General features: G+C 34.5%; 2 protein-coding genes across 2 annotated transcripts in view; one reads left to right on the forward strand and one right to left on the reverse strand.

The window, feature by feature from the left end:
* The window catches only part of LOC109177300 (putative clathrin assembly protein At4g25940), a 12,884-nt gene extending 1,716 nt beyond the window's left edge, over nt 1-11,168 (reverse strand). Inside the window, exons 1-14 of the mRNA XM_019326613.1 lie at nt 10,949-11,168; nt 10,752-10,821; nt 9,585-9,682; nt 8,584-8,722; nt 6,618-6,757; nt 5,596-5,688; nt 4,802-4,852; nt 3,995-4,060; nt 3,639-3,704; nt 3,206-3,286; nt 2,762-2,842; nt 1,701-1,898; nt 1,524-1,602; nt 490-611 (exon numbers count right to left, since the gene is read on the reverse strand). Coding sequence (XP_019182158.1) covers nt 490-611; nt 1,524-1,602; nt 1,701-1,898; nt 2,762-2,842; nt 3,206-3,286; nt 3,639-3,704; nt 3,995-4,060; nt 4,802-4,852; nt 5,596-5,688; nt 6,618-6,757; nt 8,584-8,722; nt 9,585-9,682; nt 10,752-10,821; nt 10,949-11,029 — 1,365 coding nt within the window. The 5' untranslated portion in view covers nt 11,030-11,168. The remainder of the gene's footprint in view (nt 1-489; nt 612-1,523; nt 1,603-1,700; nt 1,899-2,761; nt 2,843-3,205; nt 3,287-3,638; nt 3,705-3,994; nt 4,061-4,801; nt 4,853-5,595; nt 5,689-6,617; nt 6,758-8,583; nt 8,723-9,584; nt 9,683-10,751; nt 10,822-10,948) is intronic.
* A 3,879-nt stretch (nt 11,169-15,047) lies between these two features.
* Nucleotides 15,048-16,175, forward strand: LOC109177280. The gene is made up of 2 exons (XM_019326590.1): nt 15,048-15,500; nt 15,875-16,175. Exons 1-2 carry the CDS (start codon nt 15,247-15,249, stop codon nt 16,173-16,175), a joined length of 555 nt encoding a protein of 184 aa, XP_019182135.1. The 5' UTR covers nt 15,048-15,246.
* The last annotated feature ends 7,330 nt before the right edge of the window (nt 16,176-23,505 follow it).

Genomic DNA, 23,505 nt, shown 5'->3' on the forward strand with positions numbered 1-23,505 from the left:
TGACTTATTTGATCACTATTAATTGTTTGACTTTGTTTAAAAATCAATATAAGTGTTTGGTTAATTAGTTTTTTGTACTCCAAAATGTTAAAATGCTACTCAAAGTAACTTTTTCAATTAGCTTTTTGAGAAAAAAATTATACCAAACAGCTATCAGCTAACAACTAATTTGCCAAACACATTTCTACAATCAGCTAATATTATCAACTAGTTATATCATCTAATTAACACAATCAGCTAATAGCTATCAGCTAACTACCATTTACCAAACACGGCCAATAATAGTCTAGGCACCAAAAGTGGTAATAACTCTTATATTTATATAAAAATGGACAACCAAGCATAAAAATGACTTATTGTACCTAACCTATAGACAAAAAAATTAAAAAAATAGTCAACCCATTTTCAAAACCTTAATAAGTGGAATTTAAATTGGAGGATAGATGGGCAATGAAAATGAAAATTGAAGAGAGGTGAAAAGTCGCAAACCAGTTGTGTATGTGATACGTGTTGGACATTGTGGTTACTTGGTGCATTAACCAACGCTAGCTCCCATCCAGAACTCTTCCCAATCTCATCAAAAAGATTTGTAGTTGAATAATTTTCGTTGCCTGCGTATGCCATCATATCGATGTTTTAACTATCGCACAATATTGCATTGCATACTAACCTATAATAGGGATTTGTCCCAACATATACAAATTCTTATTAATTAATCAATCAACATGATAATAACACAAGACATGATATGTCTAAATGCAAACACAACCTATTAAAGTTAGCAGGTTCATGCCATGCTAATGAATCGTGTCTAAAATTAACAATTAAATAGTTTCTATGCATCCAGAACAGATTCAGGAACTTTTTTGGAAGAAACGAAGTTCAAATGAATTCAAAAAAAGTGTTGCCAGTTGGACTTGATTCCATGATATATGGTGTTAAATAAATAAATAAAGTGTGTATGTGTCAGCTCAAATGCGACCATGCCTTAACGTGCGGTCGTACCATTAGGTATGTAAAAACGCATCAATAGTGTTAGAAAATGCACAGCAATGAAATGCACCAATGCATCACAAAACGCATAACACACTCAAAAAAAAAATGCATCATACCTCCCCACATCCAATTGTGCATTTTCAAACACGGTGTGATATGTTTATGCATACCTAATGGTGCATTTTGTGGTGATGCGTACCTAATTGTGCATTTTTTGATGCATTGGTGCACTTTTTGTTGTGCGTTTCCTAACACTATTAGTGCGTGTTTGCATACCGGTGCGGTTACACCAACCGCACATTAAGATCTGGTCGCACTAAAACTTGGCTCTATATATATATATATATATATAAAAGGAGATGAGGAGGGGCAAGTCCTCCATTGTCCCCTCCTAGATCCACCCCTGAATGCATCATAAATTTTCGTTATTCCTCTAGCTAATGCAATGGAACAACTTGTATTTTTTGTTTTCTTTAAAAGTACATGCAATTAATACTAATGAGGAAGGGGGTGGGGGCATACTATACCTGGTTGAATAATAGCAAGGGCTAATGCATTGCTTTCTTCTAGTTCTGCAACTTTTGGATCCACATCCACTTCATTCCCCTATACAAGAAGTAATTAGTTTTTATTAAATATTTATATATAGCCAATCAAACACCATAAATTATAGATTTTGAGTAATGAAAAACGTATCATATTACCAAAAGATCAAAATTTTCCGCCGTTAGTACTAATAGTGCATCTTCTTCTTGGTTGGGGCTCTGCTCCTCTTGTGCTTTCTCTTGTTCATCCATGGCTTCCACTTCTTCAACATCTTTTTCATATTTCTCTTCACCACCTTCTTTTAATTTTTCTTCTTCTTCTTCTTCTTCTACTTCTTCAACTTCTTGATAGTACTCCTAGTAGTAAAATTAACACAATCCATTATTGTGTGTAAAATGTCAATCAAAAAGATTATTTTAAAAGTTGTAATTCTTCCGAAAATAAAAATAACTTGTGAATTACTGAATAACTTTTATGGATCTATGATGCATAGTATAATTTTATCTCTAATGATGTATAGGGTAGGGTAGTAAGTCCCTTTACTAATCAAATTTAAGAGGTGTTTAGTTCAGGTTATATGTACACATAATTTCAGGAATATAAATAAGGAAATATTACATTTTATTGTTTGGTTCAACGGAATGTAAGAGCAACCTCAATTGTTTGATTTTTACATTGGTTTTTGCAGGGACATGTAGAAAAGAGAGGGGTCAGGGGGAGAAAAGAAAAAAAAAAAAAAAGAAAATAAAAATTCCTGACAGCAAAAGCTAAACAAAAAAAAAGGTAATTTAGCTGGGCGCGTGCATGCTGGGTGTGACAGTTGTTGCACACGCGCAATTTGCGCACTACCTTTCCCCTTCTCCCCAATAAATGGACCCCACAAAAAATTACAGGAGAAAAAACCTCCAAAAAAATCATGATTCCCATTTGTACAAAAACCAGCCCTAAGTTTTTTTTTTTTTTTTTTTTTTCTGCAAAAACCCCTAAAAATGTGGTTGCTCTAAAGTCACTATAGGAAATGTGAGACTCTCAACATTTGTTTTCAGTTCATTTTTAGTAAGATTCAGGAAAATCAAAATATATTTCTCCAAAATTTTTAGGTTATGTCAGGTTTTCAGAAATCTTATGTTACCCGTGCAAAAATCAATTGCAATAAGCTCTCACAATCATGAAAATATGTATAATATAAGAAAATAAATATTAAAGAGGGTTTTCTCACCAGCCTCTTATTTGATACTGAGCCAATTTGTGGTGCTTCCCTGATATACTCCTCCATTGTTGCAAGAAATGAAGGTGGAGGCTGCAATGTATAAGGCAAATAAGATATATATATATATATATATATATATATATATATATATATATATATATATATATATATATATATATATTGTGATTACTAAATTAGAGGATTAAGTGACATGTTATATAAGTCATATTTTTTGAATTTGGTTTTGGCTGATTATATTACAAGTCAAATTTTGATAAATGTTCAAACTAAATACTTAATTATAATCCCAAATAAAAATTACTAACGTTAAAAATAATATCACTAGTTACTAGTCAAAAATAATGTTAAACTTTGTACCCCAAAAAAAATGACATTTAACCTTAAAATTAGTTATTAGAAAATGAAAAATTGAAATTAATTTTGTAACCGAACCTGTCTCAGTGCTGGGAACTGAAATGTCCGAGCCAGATCCAAGCCTTTGCAAAATTGATAAAAATCAGCTAGATTTGCAGCCTGCAGAAATGTTATGAAGTAATACAAAGCATATGACTAAGTTGAAAATACATTTCCTAAAAGTTTGAATAAAATTTAAACTTTGAACTTAACTATTGGGTTAAAACGACAACAACTTGTTACACACTATACATTTATGTTTATATATATTATATGCTTAATATGTCTCATCACGTGTGAGAGCAGATTTTGTTTTTAAGAACTCCAAGCAACACGTGAACCATAGTCACCTTGTGAACATGATTGGCTTTGATATATATCAAATTGAGTTGTGTTCTGATCTGTCTCAATTAAAGTCTAAATTGGTAGTCGAATTGCATATTTATGTTTATACATGAAATGTAGGAGTTACCTGTTGCCCAGCGCATTTGTAGATGTTGAGAGCTTTCACTGCGTCATGCTTCGACATTTCAAAGAACTGTACCAAACATAGGCAGTATGCACTTTTAACGAAACCTTTTGTTGATTGAGTAAATTCTAGTTTTAATCATTCAATTATCATTTTTAACTTTTTAAGTTTCAAATTGAAAAAAAAAAAATAGTTACGAATGTTGAAAATATGCCATTTTTTTGACATGGCATAGGATTAAAAGTAGAAAATTTTTAATAATAAAAGTAAAAAATATAGTATATAGTTCAAGGACCAAAACTATAATTAATTCTCTTTAGTAGAGGGAAGAAGGTGTACTTATCCAATTTCAATCGTACCAAATCTACAAGGTTAATAATCCCATCGTTGATCGCACAATATATTTTAAAACTCTCCTTCAACACCTACACATAAGGCAACTAAACTCATAAAATAGCAATAATTATTTTTTTTTAAAGCACAAATATATAACTTGACACAATTTGAGTGTTTGAAATTGATATAATTAAATTATGAATAAGGTTCAAATTGACCACTGAACATAACTTGAAAATGCAATTAGACCACTAAACAAAAAAGTGAAATTAGGCCATTGAATACCCTAAATATATGCAATTTCACTTCTTAGAAGGTTAACAGTCATTTCTTCTAATTGCCTACTTACGTGAATGGTGATTTGATATTTTTTAAATAATTTTTAATAAAAATTTTTTTTAATTAAAAAAAAAAAAAAAAAAAACCTCAGCAACCACCCCCATCCACTTATCTTCGTCTTCGGTCAGAGACGAAGGAGGGGGAGTTGAAGAGGGGGGTGACCACCCCGGCATATTTTTTTAAAAAAAAAAGTTTTTTATTAAAAAATATTTTTAAAATGATAACTCACTATCCACGTAATCAGACAACTGAAAGAAATGAGTGTTAATCTGCTATCAGATGAAATTGTATATATTTAGAGTGTTAAATGGCCTAATTTCACTTTCAAATTACGAGGAATGGTCAATTTAGACCTTATTTCATTAAATTATAAGGATTTTGATAAGTTTCATGTGACTATGCGATAAGTATTCATTTATGTACTTACTTCCTAAGAACAATGCAACTTTTAGAAGGCAAAATAGAACCCCAAAAATAGTGTTTTAAAATACCAGGGCCAGTGCGTACTGAATAAGAAAGTTGAAACAAGCTGCTCCTTCAGGCTGCAATACATCAAATATAATGAAATAAATTAAAGAAAATAAAATTCAATAAATACTAATTAAAAGAATATTTCCGTCAACTATTGTGAGAAAAATTATTTTTCTCGTTGAAGTTCCAACAATAGTTGGCCGAAAAATTGGACGATCGGGCCAAATGTGATATAAATTACATAATCATGCACCTAATTTGAAAATATTAATAGTTAATGACCAAATTAGATACATGTACAATATATAGCCAAGGAACCAAAAGTGAAATTTTTTCTATATATTAAAAAGATGACGATCAAATAGAGGGTTATTTATGTTATATAAAAAATCCAGAAAGATAAAATTTAAAAAAAAAAAAAAATCACATTTGCGTGAGACTGTCTCACGGATCCTTATCCGTGGAACGGGTCAAGTCAATATTAAAATGTAATACTTATGCTTTAAAATGTAATACTAATTAGGAATAAAGTGCTTGTTATTTATAAGGGAAAATATAATATTTTTTAGGACAAATGTAATACTTTTACATTTTTCATCAAAAGTATTACTTTTTCTCTTATAAGTAATGTTTGCGAGTGTTTGTTATGTATAAAGGAAAATGCAATACTTTTAATCAAAACGTCAAAGTATTACTCTTTTCCATATAAATAACAAACATTTTATTCTATTACATTTACATTTGATCTTGACCCTGGCCATATCAAGATTTTACACCATTTGTTGCCAAAAAAAAAAAAAAAAATCCAATTTACCTGGCAACCAATTAGGCGGTAGAGAAGCTGTTGCAACGCAGGGAGCTGATCTAACAATCCTTCGCCACTCAAATATCGTGTTTTTGCATGTAACTATAATTAAATAGATAAAGTAATTTATGAATAGTTAATAAATATACATATAAAAAATATTATGGTCATGTTTGGTAAATGGTTGTTAACTGATTAGGTCAATTAGATGGTATAACTAGTTAATAACATTAGTTGATTGTAGAAAGGTATTTGGTAAATTAGTTGTTAGCGGATAGTTATATGTTATAATTTTTTTTTTCAAAATGTTAATTGAAAAAAGTTGTTTTGACCCGCTTTTTGAATTTTAGCATTTTAAAATTACAAAAAACTAATTAATCAAACACTTATATCACTTTTTTAACCAAATCAAAAAGCTAATAGTGATCAAATAAGTCAAAATTGACCTATAAACTAACTATTTTACCAAATCAAGCCTATAATTATTATATTTAACTCTCGAAAGTACAACTATCAATGGTATTATATGATAAAATTATTTTTTATTCAATAAAATATTAAAATCTTACGTCAACTACACTATGATACTGGAAGTAAACTAATAGATTGTCCATAGCTGATTGACTCAAACAAAAAGAACCAATAAATCACTTCCGTTAGAAATCAAATTTGTAAATCAAGTTAATAGCATGATCAACTTGGTTGGAGTTGTCCCCAAATCAATTATGTTTATTTTAATATTTGAGTAACACCACATGTATTTTAGTTTTATATATAAATATAAAATATTAAAAGTGGTACATTATGATTTATTGATTGTCCAATTAAATAATTTAATAATTTGTCAATCAATCACTACACCACATCTTATGATAATAGATGAGATTTTTAGCACTAAAAGTAACTTTCCTCTATCATCATATTTTCTCATATCTCTATATATTAGAAGTCGAAATGAACAATTGAACATATTGGAAAGTAATATAGTAGAGAATAATTGATAATAATAATAAGAAAATAATAGAATGCACCTTGCCTTCTCCGTGAGCATTATTTGACGTCGATTTGGACATTCGCTCCGCTTCAATGTCATATCTTAAGGTTCTAAAACACTCTAATCTTTCCTCTAGAAACAACGCATATGTTCGAACCCAAGTAGAGCAATCCCAAGCTGCAATATATATATATATATATGAGTTAATACCCAAAATGGTCCCTCAACTATGCCATAATTATCAATTTTGTCCTCAACTACCATTCTTACCCAATTAAGTCCTCAACTACCATTCTTACCCAATTAAGTCCTCAACTATGTAACTTTTACTCAATTAAGTCCTCAACTATACAATTCTTACCCAATTTAGTCATCAACTATACAATTCTTACCCAATTTAGTCCTCTGTATTAATTTGACTGTTTGTTGACTGTCAAAAGTCGGGATAAAATTATAATTTTACAAGATTTCTCCTTCCTCTCCATTTAGCAGCGTCAAACCATGCAGCAATACACTCCGATCAGATTTCGATCGTCAAAAAATCGTTGGAAATCAAATTCATGGGCTATCCGATGCATAACCACTACTTCGATACTGACATGTTTAGAACCCAACCGGAGCTTATTGCTACATGGTTTGGCGCTGCTAAATGAGGAGGAATGAGAAACTTGTAAAATTACAACTTTATTTCCACTTTTGACAGTCAACAAACAGTCAAATTGACAAAGGACTAAATTGGGTAAAAATTGTATAGTTGAGGACTTAATTGTGTAAGAATGATAGTCGAGGACTAAATTGGTAATTTCGACATAGTCGAGGGACTATTTTGGGTATTAACTCTATATATATATATATGCTTCATTGCATAAGAAAACTTATGTACTTGATGGTCAGGACAGTGCTTCTCGTACAGATATGCTATCATTCACTATTAATTATGTATAAATACATCATAAAGTGTTTAGAAATGCACTATTAAATGTGGTGAAGTGTGGTGTATTTTTTAGTGTGTGGTGCATTAGTGTATTTTTTTAGTGTGGTGCATTTCTGAAAATGTGTGATGCATTTATGCATATTTGATTGTGAATCTGCACCGACCACACGGGAACCACTGTGTGCATTTGAACCAATATCTAAAAACTACTACCATGCTTTACAATTAATGAATTGAAAGTACAAATGTACAATTCCTTTCTTCACATAATAATAAGGATATATATGGAAAGAAAAATGAAAAAAAAAAATTAGAACATAATAATTCATAAATACTTATAATTAAAGAATGTGTTTTGTTTCGATTAAAAATTTAAACTAACATTCTCTCTGTCCCATTTTACGTATTTGAAATTATTTATAATTTAATTTTTTATAATGTTAAGTTTAATATTAGTATATAAAATTTATATATTTAGAAATTGTATTAAAATTATTATTAAATACAAAAAATCAAACATTTCAAAAAAAGAAGATAAAAGAAAAGAATTGATTTGACTAATGAATAATAAACATAACATACAAATTAAATAAAACAGAAGAAGAGTTAGATTGCACGTTTATTATTTTAATATATTATACTCTAAAAATCTGTTACGTCTTAATTAAAAATTTAAATTACACTTACATGTACCTTGAGAGAAAGTTATATGAATGTCAAGGGTTTAAGAGTAGGTTAATAATATATTGAGTATAAAATAATACTCCGTAAATATGTAATTCTATAAGTTTAAATTTTTTAATTAAAATATATTTTACAATTTCACAAATTGGGCTTTAATTATTAGGGTTTCCTAAGTAAAATATTCGGTTTAAACTTTGTAAATAATTTTTTTAAAAAAAAAATGAAAAACCTTTATAATAAAAATTTTTCTAAGTAATATTCGGTTTAAACTTTGTAAATATTTTTTTTTTAAAAAATGAAAAACCTTTATAATAAAATTCAAAAATAACTAATTCCGATTAATAAAAATGATAATACCCAATAAAATAATATTGATGATTAGTACCTCCTGGACTGGAGTCGTCCTTAAAATTGGACAGCGGGAAAATGTGTCCTCTCTGTGCGAAATTAAGCAATTCTTCTTTAAAAGTGGGATCTCCTTCTCGCAATGTCCTATGAATAACTATTAGTGCCTTTATGGCAACCTGAAAGTTTCCCACAAAAATATGCATCAAACATATGAGGAATGTACATAATATATAAAACTGTATAATTATATATAGGGTTAGATTCGTGTGCGGTCACTCACTATTAGTTATACATAAATGCATCACAAAGTGTTCAAAAATACATTATTAAGTGTGGTGCAATGTAATGCATTTTTTGATGGTGCTACATACTTAATGGTGAATCCACACGGACAGCATGAGATGCACAGTCCGCATTTAAAATAGTATATAAGATATTTAAAGTAAAATCTTTTTTTTTAATAGCTAAAGAGGTAATAATTTTGAAGTAATATTTATACTTTTTCTACTTAAAATTAAATACTTATCAAAAAGTAACGCGAAGTGTATTTAAAGTAAAATATACTCCGACACTCTGTATCATTTTTCAGCTAAAAAATAATACTTTTGAAGTAACAAGTATTACTCTTCAATTGGAAACTAAATAATGTCAAGAAGTATATCATTTCTTAGTAAAAATATAATACTTTTAAAAATTGACAATTCCATTTTAAAGTAATATATATATATATATATATATATATATATATATATATATATATATATATATCACATTTAAGACAAAAAGTAACACTTTAGAAAACTAAACCCATTTTGTGACACACCCATTTTTCATATCTATAAGATGCTTTCGTACAAGTTTTTATAAAATTTATTGTTTTAATTTTATTTATTTTTTTTTTTTTTTGCAAAATCTAAAAAGATAAATTTTTTTTTTACCTACCTTACCCTTTCACTAATTAACTTAAATTTGTATTCTCTATTGACAAAACCCAATTTCTAAGCCAAAAAAAATAGAATAAAGTTTAGAAAACATTACAATCCAACTTTTGGTCTTGGCCAGTCGCCTACAAAGTGTATGGATGCAATATGCAACATCTGCTCGTGGACGTGACACGCTTGTCGCTGCATATATCTCTATTTAACCCAAAAAAAAAACAATGAAATTAATAATAATAATAATAATAATAATAATAATAATAATAATAATAATAATAATAATAATAATAATAATAATAATAATAATAATAATAAATTGCAAAATTTGAATAAAAAGTCACTTCTAACAATATATGAAACAAAATATTACGGAGTATTACTTTTTTCTCGAAACAAATTAACAATGAAATTGGTGTTTGTGTGAGAAGTTACATCCCACTTAACAGGGCGTTTGGTTGGAGGGAATTTAAATTTCATTCTCACTTAATTCCCACCTAATTCTAAAGGTCACTAAACTCTTTCGTTTGGTTGGAAGGAATTGCAATTCCCTTATTTTCATGGAATTAAAATCCCATGTCCCCCGAGATTTTAATTCCATGAATTTTAGGAAGAAAAAATGGTAATACAAAATTACCCCTTCCTTTTTTTAACTTAAAATTGATGTCCACAATAACAATAGACATTTTGAATTTTATATTACTTATTCCTTTTCAATTCCTATGTATACCAAACATTGGAATTAAAATTCTCAGTAATTATATTCCTGTAAATCAAACACTGGAATTTAAATTCCTACTTTATTCCTAGTAATTCATATTCTATGGAATTCCAATTCATTTCCCACATAATTGCAATTCCTTTTCCACGGAATTGCCCCCTCCAACCAAACGCCCCGTAAGTTCAAATTCTACTATTTCCATTGAAATAAATATGACAATGAAATTGGAGGTAATTCCAGTGGATATGACTAAGGATACAAACTTGTATTCGAATCTCAACCTTTTTTATTTGAATCGGTCAACTATGATCAACCTAAACTGGTTTACTTCATGATCTTTTACCGATTAAGATCATATTGCGGGGTTTATCTTACCCAGTGCATACCCTCAGATAATTACTGAGGTATAGTCGTCACCCCAAAAATATGACAATGAAATTGAAACGTTGTTTTGGGTAAATGTTTTGTTAAAGATGAAAGAATGGATGAATTTGGAAAAATGGAAATGAAGAAATAAAACATTAATTAATATTAATCCTCATCACTTACTTCTAATATGCCTCTCCTTGGGTGGTAATTCAACATGGCTGGTGGCCTTCACAATTGCAACATCCAAATCCTGCACTCACAACCCAAATACACAGAATTCCTATTATTCAACAAAAATGAAATGTAATTAAAGATTGAATTGTTTTTGTTAATTTAAAAAAAAAAAACAAAACAAAATGTAAAAATTGAGAAATAACCTTGAATTCGCTGTTGACCTTGGCTAGGCCAACCTGGGTGGAATCTTTGAGAGCCCCATAGGCCTTCCTGAAGCTATCCATTTACAATAATGGCTTCCTTCTTGGAGGGGAAATATCTGATCTAAAAGCTAAGGAAATAGGGAAGAGGAAGAAAGGAAGAAAAATTAAATAAAATAAAAGAGAGATTGAGGTAGCAATTCCCCAATCATCTCTCTCTCTCCATATATATTATAGCTCTTCTGTTTATTAAATTAGATTTTACACCGTACTTTCATGAATTAATTAATTCATTTTAACTATTTTCATAATTTCCTTTTTGAATTTTACTTTACTTCTTCTCTATATGTTTTTTTTTTTTTTTTGAAAACCTCTATATGTAAAGGATCCATCTTTAAATTATATTATTTTTCTTTAGGAAAAAGGATCAAATAAGCCCCAAATACATTACTTAAGAAGTCAATTAGACCCTTAAACTTTTAAAGGTTGCAATTAAACCCTTAGACATATTATTTTAGAGCATCCACATCAGTGGTTATTACGGAGTTATTGTCAGATGAATTATCTTGGGTGGGGTTAATAATAAATGTGGGGTGGGGTTATTTGTGAAAATATTTGTTATGCAAATACAAAGATAATGTCAAGGGAAAAAAAAGAAAAATAAAAAACAACACTGACTGTGCGCGTTTGCGCACAACCAATGGCTACACGGGCGCGTGCAATGCACACGCCCGTGTAGCGCGTCAAGCGCGCTGACAGCGCGCCTGACGCGTCATGTTTTTATTAATTTTTTTTCCTTCAATTTCTGTTTTGTTATTTTTTTCCCTCCCACATTCTCTTTCCTAATCACTCTTACATTATCTCCCAAATCTCCCCAACTAATGTGGATGCTCTTAGAGCATTAAGGCCCAAAAATCGATTGGTGACCTATAATTACAGGTCATTAGGGTTTCAGCGAACCAACGACAAGATTCTGACTATATTTCGACAAAAAAAAAAAAAAAAAAAAAAAAAACACTAGTGAAATGGTCGCCAGTGTTGTTTGGTTGCTTTCTCCGGCGGCTCGAGAAGGCGACCCATCTGGTCACCGTCTCCAATCACCAGAGAAGGCAACCAAACGACACCAACGACCGTTTCACAAGCCATAGCCACACATGCATCCTTACTAGCCACTATTTTTCTGCCAACCTGCCACATTATCAAGGAAGTCGAAACACTTAGACCAACACATGCCCACCAAAAAAATCCTTCTTCCCCTGGCCCTGCACTGCACCGCTGATCGGCTAGCCATAAGTAGAGTTGTCAAAGCGGGCCGATAGGGTAGGTCAAAAAAATCCGCTCTTTGGTAAGCCTAGGTTTTGCTTGCCCGCCCTGCCTCGCCTCGCTCTTGGACCGCAGGCTAGGCGGACCCCGTCCCCGACCCTTTTTTTTTTTTCTTGTTCTTATTAATTTGTCACTTTGTTAAGTTTTACCATTTATACACTATAAAAATAATTAAAATAACTTGTTACATAATTTTTTATTTTTTTTCTTAATGCATTAAATCATCTCCGAGACAAGTTACTAGAAAACCTGGTGGCACATCAAACCACTCCTCACAATCTAGCATAAAAACAGCCACCCAAGCAAGAATGTGGGCAACCTAATTCACAGATCATTTTGCAAAACGGAATTCAACATCATTAATGAAAGATGTCAATTATATTCTTTAATATCACCTACTTGTTACATAAATATTAACTTAAATTTTAAAACATTAACCAATAATTCTAAAGTTCATCAACATTTATATATATATATATATATATATATATATATATATATATATATATATATAGAAAATAAATGGCTTTCGCGTGCTAGCCCCCAGGACGTTAAAAAACAATCCGCTCTTTGGTGGGCCTTTATTTTCGAAACCCACCCCTATCTAAGTAAGGTAAATTATTGTGTCGACCATGGTCCAAAACGACGTCGTTTTGATGTTTAAAAAAATTTCGTTGCTCCGTGCATGTGTTAGAATAATGAACATTCTAGGGTAAGATAATGTATTTTATGAGTTTAAATAATGTACTGCATGTGTTAGAAAAATGTACTTTATATGCGTTATAATACTAATATTTCTAGGTAAGTGATAGCTAGCGTAAATTAGACCGGAGGTCAAGACTACGCTACGAATATGTATATAGTGAGCAAGTAGAAGGGCGCTTAGTCAGTCGTGACCCCGATCCAATATTCGCTATCATTAAGATAATGTATTTTATGAGTTAGAATAATATACTTTATGTGTGGATCACAGCTCACGCAATAATGATTGCCTAAGTAGGGGGCGGGACTGACCGGTTTGATGGCCAAAACCCGTTTTGACGGTTCTAGCCATAGGTGGAGTCGTTATGTTGTGCATCCGTGTGCACTATGCATGGTGCACACAGATGCAAAAACGACGTCGACTTAAAAAAAAAAATCAGAATTGCATAACTACACATCCATAATTTCATAATTATACATCCAGAATTACATAACTATACATCCAGAATTGCATAACTATACATCGAGAATTGCATAACTATACATCCATAACTTCATTACTATACATCTAGAATTACCTAATTACACATCCATAACATCATAACTATAAATCCATAATTGCATAACTTCATAACTATACATTCAGAATTGCATAACTACACATCCATAATTTCATAACTATAAATCCAGAATTGCATAACTATACATCCATAATTTCATAACTATACATTCAGAAATTATGCACAACATAATGTTGTTGACGGGAATCGAAACTGATTTTTTTTTTTAAAGTTGGATGCACGTTTTTAGTCAAAACGACGTCGTTTTTGCATCCTTATGCACCATGCATGGTGCACACAGATGCACAGCATAATTTGCCGCCATAGGTGAGGGCCAATTCATTGCCTATCCTAAAATCAGGCTAGCTAGCCACAAGCGTTGGGGTTAGGGGCACACGGTTGCAAAAACGACGTCGCTTTGACGTCCAACTTTTAAAAAAAAAAAAATCTGTTTCGATTGCCGTTAACGGCGTATGTTGTGCATAATTTGAACTATACATCCATAACTTCATAACTATACATTCAGAATTGCATAACTACACATCTATAACTTCATAACTATACATTCAGAATTGCATGCATAACTACACATCTATAACTTCATAATTATACATTCAGAATTGCATAACTACACATCCATAACTTCATAACTATACATTCAGAATGTGAAATTATAACTTCATAACTATACATTCAGAATTGCATGCATAACTACACATCCATAACTTCATAACTATACATTCAGAATTGCATAACTACACATCCATAACTTCATAACTATACATACAGAATGTAAAAAGAGTTAATGGCATATGAGGTCCTCCGAGTATAGTGGTTTTGCCACGTTTAGTCCTAGACTTTTAAATTGACCACCCGTGGTCCTTCGGCTTTCAAATTGTTACCATCTATGGTCCAAGTTAAGCACCCATGGTCCTTCAATTTTCAAAAATTAACCAGTCGTGGTCCTCTTAAAAGAACCCTGGGTGGTTAAAATTTGATAGTTGATGGACCATAGGTGGTTAACTTGAACTACAGATGGTAACAATTTGAAAGTCAAAGGACCATGGGTGATCAACTTGAAAATTTATGACTAAACGTGACAAAACCATTACACTCAAACTCTCGAAGGACCCCAAATGATATTAATATCTATTTAAAATATACTTTTTGTTATGATCCACGCAACACTGTGTAGATCAAATTTGCCTAAAACTTGGATCAGTGGATTTCCTTTGTGAACATAGACTTGACTTTTTTTAGAGTTTATAGAGTTTATTACCGAAATGGTCCTTCGACTATTACGAAATTATCAATTTAGTCCTCGACAATTTTTCTTATTCAATTAAGTCCTCTGACTTTAAAAATGTTAACCATTTTGATCAGCTGTTAAAATTCCATCCATAAGATGTTAAATTTATGGATAAATAGGTAATTTTATATATTTTATTTAAGGACAAAAGGGTAATTTAAGGATAAAAGCTATTGGGGATGATGACTAAACACAGACCAAACTTCTCTGAATTTCTGATGCATCTGAACTTGCAGGTCAGTTCTTGTTTGGGAGGTGGTTCGTGATGGTGGAGACCTCAGCAGCGATAAGTTTGGGAGGCAGATCTAACGACGGCTTTCATTTTATGATTTTCTTTTGGGTTTTTTTCATATTTGATTTGGGTTGGTTTCAATGTGGGCCCTGAGGCGGGTGTGAAGCCGCTGGATATGAATTGGTGGCCGGCGGGCGTGGTGGCGGAGGAGGCCGAGGACGCGGCGGCGTTGTCGTCTCCGAGCAGCGCGGCGTCGTGCTTCAAGATGGACTTCTCGATCTTCAGAAACGGGTTGTTGGGGAAGAGAGATAGCAACGGCAACGGCGGCGCGACGATAGAGATAGAGACGGCTCTTCCAATTCCAGAGCCAGCGACGATCGGATTGTCTTCCAATTTGGTGAACTTGGCACTAAACTTGGTCAGTGAAGGGTAAGATGCATGTTTCAATTCATTTCAATCTTTAGAATTGGTTGTATTCATCAGTTTTTCTGGAGGATTCTGTGTATTTTGGGCCAATTATTTTTCTATCTGATTATAAACCAGTCTCCATTCGATGGCCATTGCAAAGGATTCCCATAACAGTAAATTAAAGGAGTGGATAGTTAAGAATATTAGTATAGCTATTATTTCCATATTATTATTTATAGTATATGATTGTATTTGTGTGGTAATAGACTAGTCTACAGTAGTTATACTTAGATGCTATTACTCAGGCATAGGATAGTCTTTGTTATAGGATATATCTCTGTATTTTCCTATTATTCAGTTTAACGATCGATTCACCTTCTCTAATCTGGTATCAGACGGGTTTCGATTCTCTCTCTACCTCCACCGCACAAACTTACCCTCTCTCACCCCTCACTCTCCGGCCATGTCGCAGAATTCCTCCGAGCACACTGTCTCAGCAGCCGGCTCCCCTACGCCGGCCGGCGGTGGCTCTCTTGCTGGAGCATATCATTACATATCGATGAAGCTGACATCCAGAAACTCTCTTTTCTGGCGAACACAGCTGATTCCCTTCCTCCGGGGACAAGAACTCCTCGGTTATGTAGACGGAACCTGCCCGTGCCCTCCGGCCTTCATTCCCGCTGCCACAAATTCTGAGGGATCCTTCGGTGCGGCAGCAACCGTGTCCGCTCCGAATCCGGCATACCACGCTTGGGTGAAGCAAGACCAATCAATTCTTTCGTTATTAGTATCCTCCATGTCTGATGAGGTACTGCACTTGGCGCTCGGCCGGAATACTGCAGCCGAGGTATGGACTTCCATCACTAATGCACTCGGGTCCTCCAGTCAAGCCAGGTGTTTAAATCTGTTGGGGCAGATACAGGTGTTACGCCAAGGGAACTCCACCACCGCCGACTACCTGGGAAGGGCGAGGGTTCTCATTGAGTCACTGGTTCAGGCCGGCCGGCTACTTTCCCTCATGGAGCAGAATCTCTACGTTTTTCGTGGACTCCGACCGGAGCTCAAATCGTTGGCGGCATCCCTCACTGCGTCCGGGAATCCGGTGACACTTTCTCACCTTTTAGATTTTTTGCAGGCCCACGAGTTCATCCTCGTGGATGATTACCTGACGGCAGACGGCACGGCGTCGCACACTGCCCTGTACAGCAATCCAGGCCGTGGCCAGTACTGTGGAGGCGGACGGCAGGGGCAGGCGTCTCCTGGTCGCGGCAAGCAGTCGGGTGGCGGCCGTGGCGGGCAGAACCGGGGCGGAGGTCGTGGCGGACGCGGGGCTCCGCGGTGTCAGATATGCCGGTCACACAGCCACACCGCGGTATATTGCTATAAAAGATACACGACTCAACCGCCTCCGGCATAGGCTCATGTAGCGCTCTCCGATGAACCACCGGCAGCGGCGTCACCTCCGAGCGACGGTTGGTATCCGGATACCGGAGCCACCGCGCATGCTACTCCAGATGCAGGGATGATGGCACAATCTGATGAATATGGCGGGCCTGATGTTCTTCGGGTTGGAAATGGCGCAAGTTTGGCAATCTCGCGAGTCGGTCATGCATCAATCCCATCCGCGTCAAAAGCCTTAAAATTAACCAATAATTTACATGTCCCAAATTTATCTGTACCCCTTTTATCAATACATAAATTTACTACTGGTAATAACGTTTTTTTTTTTAATTTCACAATTCTTGTCTTTTTGTGAAGGATTCAACAACCAAAGCGGTTCTGCTTAGGGGTCCCACCACAGGTGGTCTGTACAAGCTCCCGCTGTCTCGGTCAGGTTTCGCATTTATAAGTTCCCGTGCCAATCCCACTGTTTGGCACCGCAGGCTCGGTCATCCACATAAGCTTGTTCAAAATAAAGTTCTCAAAAGTTGCCCGGTCATCAGAAATAAAACTGAACAAGTTGAGTCATGCGCCCCGTGTCACCTTGGCAAATCATCGCGTTTCAAATTAGACAATGTCTCTCGTAGTAGCGAAAATGTATTAGATTTGATTTACACGGACATTTGGGGTCCGTTGCCTGTAATATCAACTAGTGGTTTTCGTTACTTTTTATTATTTGTAGATGATTTTTCCAGATTTTGCTGGTTTTATCTGTTACGGGTAAAATCAGACATATATAAAACCTTCGAGTCGTTTCGTGTGTTGGTAGAGCGCCAATTTGCGCGTTCTATCAAGTCTATTCAGTCGGATTTAGGGGGTGAGTACAGAAAATTACACACAACTTTTCAAAAATTGGGCATAAACCACCGTCAATCATGTGCCTATACACATGAACAAAACGGGAGGGTAGAACGTCGGAATAGACACATCGTCGAAACCGGCCTTGCCCTTCTTGCCCAAGGCAATGTACCCCATCAATACTGGGACTTTGCATTTGAAACTACAACCTGTTTAATCAACTTCCTACCCTCCTCAGCCATACAATTTGAAAGTCCATACACTCGTCTCTTTAAAAATTCTCCCCCATATACGTTCCTTCGTGTCTTCGGGTGCCGGTGTTATCCATATCTTCGCCCATATAATCGGCACAAGATTGAATACCGCTCGGCACCATGTGTATTCTTAGGTTACCCTATTTCCTTTAGGGGATACAGATGCCTTGACATGACAAACGGGAAAACCTATATCTGTCGTCATGTCCGATTTGACGAATCTGTTTTCCCTTTTTCTACAGATTCTGCACAGAAGGGCGCTATACCGCCACAGCTACCATGGGCTGCAGCACCTCTTGTAGCTCACGCTCCGCCAAAAGGGCCCGCACCGAGCACGATAACAAGCCATAACTCAGATGGGCCTATACCGAGTTCGGATGAACCCGTGCCACTGGCACGCAAATCACCGCGGCTTGCGATTACTCATACTGCCCCGGTGAGAACTCGCAGGGCCCGAGCCCAACCGCAAGTCGAGGACCACATCATGCGTCTCCGTCACATGACTCGGGGAACAGATGAGCCGTTTCAGGCCCTTAATGTGTCTACTGATCCCACGTGTTACTCCCAAGCAGTGAGACACCCACATTTTTGTGAAGCCATGGACCAGGAGTTTAATGCTTTACTCCACAATAACACCTGGCGACTTGTACCGCCCGAACCCCACATGAATATAATTGGCTGTAAGTGGGTATTTCGTACAAAACGAACCGCTGATGGTTCGATCGAGCGGCACAAGGCACGCCTTGTGGCCAAAGGGTTCAATCAAGTCGCAGGAGAAGACTTCTTTGACACTTTCAGCCATGTGGTCAAACCGACCACAGTCCGTATGCTTCTTTCTCTAGCTGTCTCAAACGGTTGGACTCTACGTCAGTTAGATGTTCATAATGCGTTTCTGAACGGACATCTAGCAGAGACCGTTTACATGAAACAACCACCGGGTTATGAAGACCCAGCAAATCCAGGACATGTCTGCCACCTTCAAAAGGTCGCTTTATGGTCTGAAACAGGCCCCCCGGGCATGGTTTAAACGTCTTCATGATTTCTTGTTATCTGCAGGGTTCAACTCATCCAAGACAGATGTTTCTCTCTTTTACTATACTGCAGGAGAGTCTCGTGTGTTCTTATTGGTTTATGTTGATGACATTATAATTATGGGCAACAATTCTCATCTTGTAAACACACTCCTACAACGCCTGTCCTCAACTTTCAAAATCCGTGATCTTGGAACACCAAGCTTCTTTTTGAGAATTGAAACAATCACTACAGGCACGGGTCTAATTCTCTCACAACGTCGTTATATGAAAGACCTACTGGGGCGGTCTGGGATGCTAGACTGTAAGCCTCTTGCCACACTAGCTGCGATTACGAAGGCAATGACACCCTCAGAACAACTGTTTGAAAACCCAACACAGTATCTGCGTATTGTAGGGGCATTACAGCATTTGACCATCACTAGGCCTGACTTGTCTTATGCTGTCAATCGCCTATGCCAGTTCATGCACTCACCGACGATTGATCATTGGGCTCTCGTCAAGCGTGTCCTACGCTACATCAAGGGGACACTTGACTATGGGCTACGGCTTACACCATCTTCATCGACTACGATTCATGCCTTCTCCGACTCTGACTGGGTTGGGTGTCCGCTAGACAGGAAGAGTACGAGTAGCTTTGCAGTTTATTTGGGTTCGAACCTTGTGTCTTGGTTGTCCAAGAAGCAGCCCACGGTAGCCAGATCATCCACAGAAGCAGAGTACAAGGCCCTTGCCGATGTATCCGCTGAGGTAACTTGGGTTGTTTCGTTGTTACGGGAACTGGGTCTCCATTCAGGGCATCCCGCGACGCTGTGGTGTGACAATCTGGGAGCAACATATCTGTGTGCCAATCCGGTCTTCCATGCCAGGACGAAACACGTTGAGATTGACTATCACTTTATACGCGACAAAGTTGCTTCAGGAGACTTCGTCGTCAATTATGTTTCTACTACGGATCAGCTAGCTGACATCTTCACGAAGCCTTTACCTGGGCCGCGCTTCGCTGCTCTACGTGGCAAGCTCAATGTGGACGCTCTCCAGCCTTGTGCTTGAGGGGGTGTATTAGTATAGCTATTATTTCCATATTATTATTTATAGTATATGATTGTATTTGTGTGGTAATAGACTAGTATACAGTAGTTATACTTAGATGCTATTACTCAGGCATAGGATAGTCTTTGTTATAGGATATATCTCTGTATTTTCCTATTATTCAGTTTAACGATCGATTCACCTTCTCTAATCAAGAAGAAGACAAGCTTTAATAAATAAATTACCTTTTTGTCCTTAAATTTAACAGTTTATGGATGGAATTTTAACAAAGGACCAAAATAGTTAACATTTTCAAAGTCAGAGGACTTAATTGGGTAAGAAAAATTATCATGGACCAAATTGGTAATTTCGTAATAGTCGAGGAATCATTTCAGTAATAAACTTGAGTTTATATTATGCACTTTTAAACTGTTTCCTTAATTATTTTATACTTCACTTTTTTCATGTTCTTAATTCGAAAGTGTACAATATTAAATCTACAAGTTTAAGTCCACACATTCGGTATGACTCCATACCTTACACTTGTACAATAATAATATAATCTTACATTATACTTTATTTCTATATGCACCTATGTTTTGCTAGTGACTAATTTGCGTGAAATAAAAAAAAAAAACACCTAAAAAGAGACAATTAATGTAATAATATGATTGTGCCTAATTTGGTCTTTTTTTAACAATACATTCATAATCTTAGAATAGGATTTTGCTTTCTAAAATTCTAACGAAAATTTTAAATACATGTTTTTTGTATACTTTGTAATTTTGTATAGATATTATTTGAATACATAATTTTTGATTGATTTTTGTATAAAAATGATTAAAATAATTGAGATTAAAGTTGGGTGGATGATTTTTTTACCTCTTAATTAAAATTTTAGATGTATATTTTTTTTAAAAAAAATTCATGTTTTGATAGAAATTTTAATAATATATATATATATATATATATATATATATATATATATATATATATATATTACAATTATATAATAAAGGGCTATCCTTTTAGGCAAATTTAGTGTGGTTCATAATCCAAAATGGTATTGTTTCTTTTAATGAAAAAAAAACGATACCCGTTAGGCCATTACGTCCAACTAATTCTATTTTTATTATATATTCAGTTTCATTTTATTTATACTGTAATTTAATTATAGCACAATTAAAATATTATTTTAATTCAATTACAATTTTATTTAATTAATAATATACACTCAATATATGAGACTTGGTATTGAATTTTTTATGTTATACACATTGTAGTTTAACTACAACACCACTAAAGGATAATTTTAATTCAACTACAATTTCATTAGGCATTATACACTCAAATATGTGATACATGTTATTGAGTTTCATTTTACACGCATTGTAGTTTTATTACAGCTCCACTAAAATATCATTCTAATTCAACTACAGTTTCATTTGACAATATACACTTAATGTGTGAGATATGTTATTCAGTTTCATTTTAGATATATACTGTAATTTCATTTTACTTTTTGAGCATAGGACCTACATAACTGTGTAGATCATGATCCACTGTATAATGATTGATTCTTTTAAAGATGAATCTAGATTTCAATTCCTTATACCAAAAACAAAGATGAACTACTTATATAAGATAATTTTTAATATACTAAAAATTCATTTTTAATACATTAAATGTTATTTTTTAAGATTTATTATTTATGTATTAAAAATAAATCTTCAATATATTAAAAATGACCAATTATTTATGTATTAAAAATGAACCTTCAATATATTAAAAATAACCTTTATTCATAGCAATAGTATACTTTGCCCCTAGGTTACATGTCATGTCAAAAATATAGCTCACCCACACTTGTAGGGATGTCAATTGAACCCGCACCCGACGGGGAACCCGATTCCCCGCCTCTACGGGGACGGGGATGGGGACAGAAATAGGGAATCGGGGATGGGGATGTGGACAATTTTGAATCCCCCCGGGAACGGGGGCGGGGATGGGGAGTACTCTCCCCGCCCCGCCCCGTCTCCGATATATATATATATATATATATATATATATATATATATATATATATATATATATATATATATATATATATATATATACATATATTGCCACACAACACACACAAATGTAGTACTTTGTATACAATATATATAATTTTAGAAGTATTCTTGTCATTGTATGTCATGCGTATTTAAATAAAATGTTTAATTGTAAAATATTGAATACAACTTTGAGTTGGGGATGAACATATATGCGTTCTTTATTTAAATTTTTTTTAATTTTTTTTATAACTTATTAACGGGGGTGGGGATTCCCTGTCCCCGAATAATCCCCGTGGGGATGGGGATGGGGGGATTTTTTATTCCCCGACGGGGATGGGGATGGGGATGGGGACGGGGAATGGGAAGAAAGTCGGGGACGGGGATGGGGGTATGTCCCCCGCCCCCACCCCGCCCCGTTGACATCCCTACACACTTGTAGGTATTTAATAATTAAATTAAAAAAATATATATAACGTCAGCTATTTAAATAACCGACGTCGTATGATTTCTATACAACGTCGCCCAGAACAACGTCAGTATTTAGCTAACGCTAAAGGGCGTAAATAGCCGACGTTGAATGATTAATTATTTGAACCTTTGGGAGCCTAGGCTGTTAAATTTTGGACATAGAATGTATAAGAGCCTAGGTTGTGAATTTTTGAGGATATAAGAAAATAGAATTAGCTAGGAATTAAAAATAAACCCGTGGTGAGGATGTGCGACCTTGCATTGTTGCATAATTATTTGGTCATGGTGCAATATTTTGATATTTGTTATTTGATAACTCGGTGATTTTATTTTGCTACATATTTGCTTTTTTTTTTTTAATGGTGATTGTTTGATTATTTTGATAATGGATTTCTATATAGCTTGGGTAAGAACTTGCATGAAAGTTACGGAGACGTAACTTTATTTCTTAGGAGGGCTTAGCTTGGGTGCAGCCGACGTTAAAACCCTGTTGTGTAGTAGTGCAATTGTTATACCCCGCACCACGACGCACATAGCACTGTGGCCGGCTCCACGGCAGACCTGGCAATTCGTGTATACCGGTCTGTTAACGGGTCGACACGATAACGACACGAACACGATAAGGCTAAACACGGACACGACACGTTATTGTTAACGGGTCTAAATTTTTAACACGAACACGATTTGTTAACGGGTTAAACGGGTTGACACGATAGACACGTTTTGTTAACAGGTTTCAAGTCGTGTTGACACGATATGACACGAAATCCGTTTAAACCCGCTATTTCTATTAATATATTTATAAATAAAATAAAAAAAACTAAAATTTAAAGTTAAGTTCTATAAAAAAGAAATAAAACCTACAATTCAATCTATCAAACAAACTAAAAAATTTTCAATCCATAACATTCATAAAATGATAAAATAACATCTAAAAATCATA

The sequence above is a fragment of the Ipomoea nil genome, unplaced genomic scaffold, assembly GCF_001879475.1.
Source record: "Ipomoea nil cultivar Tokyo-kokei standard unplaced genomic scaffold, Asagao_1.1 scaffold0804, whole genome shotgun sequence".
Classification (NCBI taxonomy): domain Eukaryota; kingdom Viridiplantae; phylum Streptophyta; class Magnoliopsida; order Solanales; family Convolvulaceae; genus Ipomoea; species Ipomoea nil.

Excerpts from the sequence above, each read along its gene's own strand:
- LOC109177280 (XM_019326590.1), top strand. The coding sequence starts at position 15,247 with ATGAATTGGTGGCCGGCGGGCGTGGTGGCGGAGGAGGCCGAGGACGCG. Across the intron at positions 15,501-15,874 it reads CTAAACTTGGTCAGTGAAGG|ACGGGTTTCGATTCTCTCTC; the intron begins GTAAGATGCATG and ends ATCTGGTATCAG.